The sequence below is a fragment of the Elephantulus edwardii genome, unplaced genomic scaffold (genome assembly GCF_000299155.1).
Source record: "Elephantulus edwardii isolate Elephantulus edwardi_28Jun2011 unplaced genomic scaffold, EleEdw1.0 scaffold00241, whole genome shotgun sequence".
In the NCBI taxonomy this organism is placed as follows: Eukaryota; Metazoa; Chordata; class Mammalia; order Macroscelidea; family Macroscelididae; genus Elephantulus; species Elephantulus edwardii.
In genome coordinates this window covers 2,834,293-2,837,936 of record NW_006399991.1, presented here as the reverse complement: position 1 = coordinate 2,837,936, position 3,644 = coordinate 2,834,293, and the positions used below count along the sequence as shown (strand labels likewise).

The 3,644-nt window shown below is 42.4% G+C and overlaps 1 protein-coding gene across 1 annotated transcript in view; it reads right to left on the bottom strand.

Annotated features, from left to right (window-relative positions):
* MERTK (c-mer proto-oncogene tyrosine kinase) overlaps window positions 1-1,694 on the bottom strand; it is a 226,471-nt gene extending 224,777 nt beyond the window's left edge. Inside the window, exon 1 of the mRNA XM_006898936.1 lies at window positions 1,369-1,694. Coding sequence (XP_006898998.1) covers window positions 1,369-1,664 — 296 coding nt within the window. The 5' untranslated portion in view covers window positions 1,665-1,694. The remainder of the gene's footprint in view (window positions 1-1,368) is intronic.
* Between the last annotated feature and the right edge of the window lie 1,950 nt (window positions 1,695-3,644).

Genomic DNA, 3,644 nt, shown 5'->3' with positions numbered 1-3,644 from the left:
AAAAAAGAAATAGATCACGGGGCCTTTTTTTAAAGGTGCTCCTGCCTGGACTTAACTTGTTAACCGTTTTCACTGCCCAGAAATTTCTAGAGCTAATTACATCTCCAAAAGTATGCCCTCCTTGGAGACAATAGAGCCTTAGGGGTACAGTAGTTAAAGTGACTAGCTGTTTAACCAAAAGGCAATGGCAGAAAGAGGAATCAGTCTATTTCCATAATGACTCAGAGCCTTAGAAACGCTGTAGGGCATTTCTACCTATTGGTGTTGGAAATGACTTAATGGCAATGGACATGGTTTTGGGGACACCAAGGAAAAGTGTTGGCCAACCACTGCTCCAGGGCCCAGCAAAGGGCTGTCTTAACCAATTCTTCGTTATGCATTTGGTGAATCATTCTACATTTCCTTGGCAGAAAACCCCCTCTTTGGGAGAATGGAGTATTCCAGAAACATGCTCTGTCTAATTTATCCCTGTCTCCACCCCTTAATTCATCTCACTTGCCACTAACAAAATAAAGTGGAATACTGGACAGTGAAGGCGCCCTGGTAGTATAATAATCAAGTCTTCAACTTCCCATGAAAACGTCAGTGAGTCAAATCCACCTACTGGCACTAAAGACGAAAGATTTGGCCAACTGCTCTTATAAGGATTATAGCCTAGAAAACCCTCTGGGGCAGTTCTACTCCGTAACATGGCTTAAAAATCCCCTCATGATGCCTACCAACAACCGAGATGTTGCACCAAATGGCTGAGGGCTCATCTCTTCCCCAAGCCCTAAGATGCTTCATCTTTTCCTACCCAGTGTGCATCAGGATTAAGTCAGTACTGAGACTCAAAACAGGAGAAATGGATGTGAAGGGGCTTGGCCATATGAAAGGCATAGGACAGCTGCATTGTTTTAGACACCCCAGGTGCTCTGGGTGACTCTAATATAACAAGCACCCTTTAAAAAACACCATTTCCACTCACTGGGAAAATTCCTATGTCAGCTTTACAGGCCAGGCAGGTGGGACATATCCACAGAGAATCTGCTAACCAGCTCCGGTGAGACCAATATAAATTCCTGAGAGGACAATATAGACTGCCAGCTATTACTCAACAAAGGCTAGGAGGGTGCTTACACAGAAAACAAATGCTGGTTTCTCTCTCTTCACTCACTCATTCAATGCTGTCAAGTTGGAACCAACTCCTGGCTGACCTTCCAGTGGGTTTCCAAATCACAAGAGAGGAGGCTGCTCTTCTTTCAAATCACCAGAGAGGTACAGCATCTGAATAGCAATGCAACTCCCTCGGACTCCACTACCATAGTCCCCCTTCTCTCTCTCTATAGGCTTTTGTTAAAACAACACTGAAAATAAACAAAGACTTACCTGAAAGAAGAAATGATTGCTGTAACTTCACCATCTGGATAAAACTGAGTAATTGCATGATGTGCACTGACCAATTCCTTCCCATCTTTCCACAAAGAAATCACTTCAGTATGCTGGTATATATTGGGTACATTAATTGAGCAATTAAACTTGACATCTTTATGTTCTGAAAGTACAATATGTCCAACTGTGTGATTGAATGCAAGTGGCAGGCGGAACTGTGGTCCAGCAGAGGTCATCCTGGACTGGTCTGTGTTTCTTGTATGCAGCGTTCCAGACTGGGTTGGGGAAAACATCTTGGCTGGCTGGTACTCACTGGTCTGAGGCAAGGAAAATGAAAAGTGACTCCGGGAGGGCTTGCTTTCTTCTATCATCTCAATGACAGCTGCAAAACAGAACATTCAATTTTAAATAATGGACTTACTGAAGCAGGTCCCCAAATTAATGGGCCATGATCAGAAATAATGCATTCTCAACCTTCAGAGTTGTTGAGTTGATGCTGACTCACAGAGAAGCTCTAGGGTAAAGAAGAACCATCCAGAGTGTCTCCTAGGCTTTAATTTTACAGAAGTAGACTCCTGTGCCCCATCTTTCTCTCAAGGAGCAACTGGTGATTTCAAACTGCCCACCATGGTTCAAATGCCTAACTACAATACCAGCAGGGCTCCTGCTCAGAAACCTGAGTACTATTTAATACATGTGTCTGGGCATATATTCTCATTCACCAGTTATTTTCATTTGCCTCTTTCTATAGAGGATGTACAATACAGCATACTTAGACTAGCAGATATGGCACTGGAGGTTGAGCTTTCATATTGGTAATCACAAATGGGGAAGAACAATTGCAAACAGACCCTAATGATTGGAATGTGGAATGTGAGAAATATAAACGTACGAAAATTGGAGATTGTTAAGGAAGTTATGGAGCGCATACATACTGACATACTAGGTGAACTAAAATGGATTGACATGGGACATTTTGAATCAATTATATGATCAATTATACTGGAATTGAAAAGGTGAGAAAAATGAGGTTGCATTCACAGTTAAAAAGACCATTTCTAGATCCATCTTGAAGAATAATGTTATGAGTGACAAGATTGAACAGTATCATGAATATCACACGCAAGCCAGATTCTTCTGAAAATTATCCAAAAATGACTGGGACAGTACATCAACAGGGAACTACCTGAAGTGCAGGCTGGGTTTAGAGGCCATGGTACTAGGGATATTATAGCTAATGTTAGATGGATCTTGGCTCAAAGCAGAGAGTTCCAGAGGAATGTCCATCAGTGTTTCATTGACTATGCAAAGGCATTTATTTGACTGTGTGGATCACAACAAACTGTGACTGACTCCGAGAAGAATGGGAATCCCAGAACACTTATTGTGCTTTTGTGAAACCTATACTTGGACCAGGAGGCAGTCATCAAAACAAAGCAAGGAAACACTGGTTCAAAATTAGGAAAGGTGGAATGGATCCTATCCTATTTTCTTTCTTTTTTCCGTCTCCATACCTTTTCAATCTATACGTAGAACAGATCATCCAGGAGGCTGGGCTCTATGAGGATGAATGTTGGCAATTGGAGGAAAACTCATTAACAATCTATATTATACAAAAGACACAACCTTGCCTGCCAAAACTGAGGAGGACCTAAGGCATTCGGACCAGCAGCTAGGAAATCCAAAGACAAATTGCATTGCGAAAATCTGTTGACAGGGACTTCTCCAGAGTACTGAAGAGCAAATGATGTCAGTCTAGAAACTGAGGTGCGCCTGATCCAGGCCATGGTCTTTGCAATTACGTGTTACGCATCAGAAAGGTGGACAATGACAAGGATGGCAAAAGAATAAGCAATGTCTTTAAGTTGTGATGCTGGAGAAGAATATTGAACATACCAAGGATTGCTAAGAGAACAAACAGGTTTGTCCCGGAGAGGGTGAAACCAGGTTTCTCCTTGGGGGCAAGGATTCTGAAGCTCCATTTGACTTACTTTAGACATGTTGCAAGGAGGGACCAGTCCTTGGAGAGGGATGTGATGTTTGGAAGAGTAGAGGGACAGCACAAGAGAGGAAGACCCTTGATGAGATGGATTGATTCAGTGACTATGGTAATGAGGGTAGTAGGTGTGTCAGAGACAGTGAGGTTAGCTTAGGACAGGGCAGAGTTCAGAGCTGCTGTATGTAGGTTTGCTCTGAGTCGGAGTTGACTCAATGCCACACAACAACAACAAAATAGAGTATTTAAAAGAAATGTACCTTCCCCTTTAAAAAAA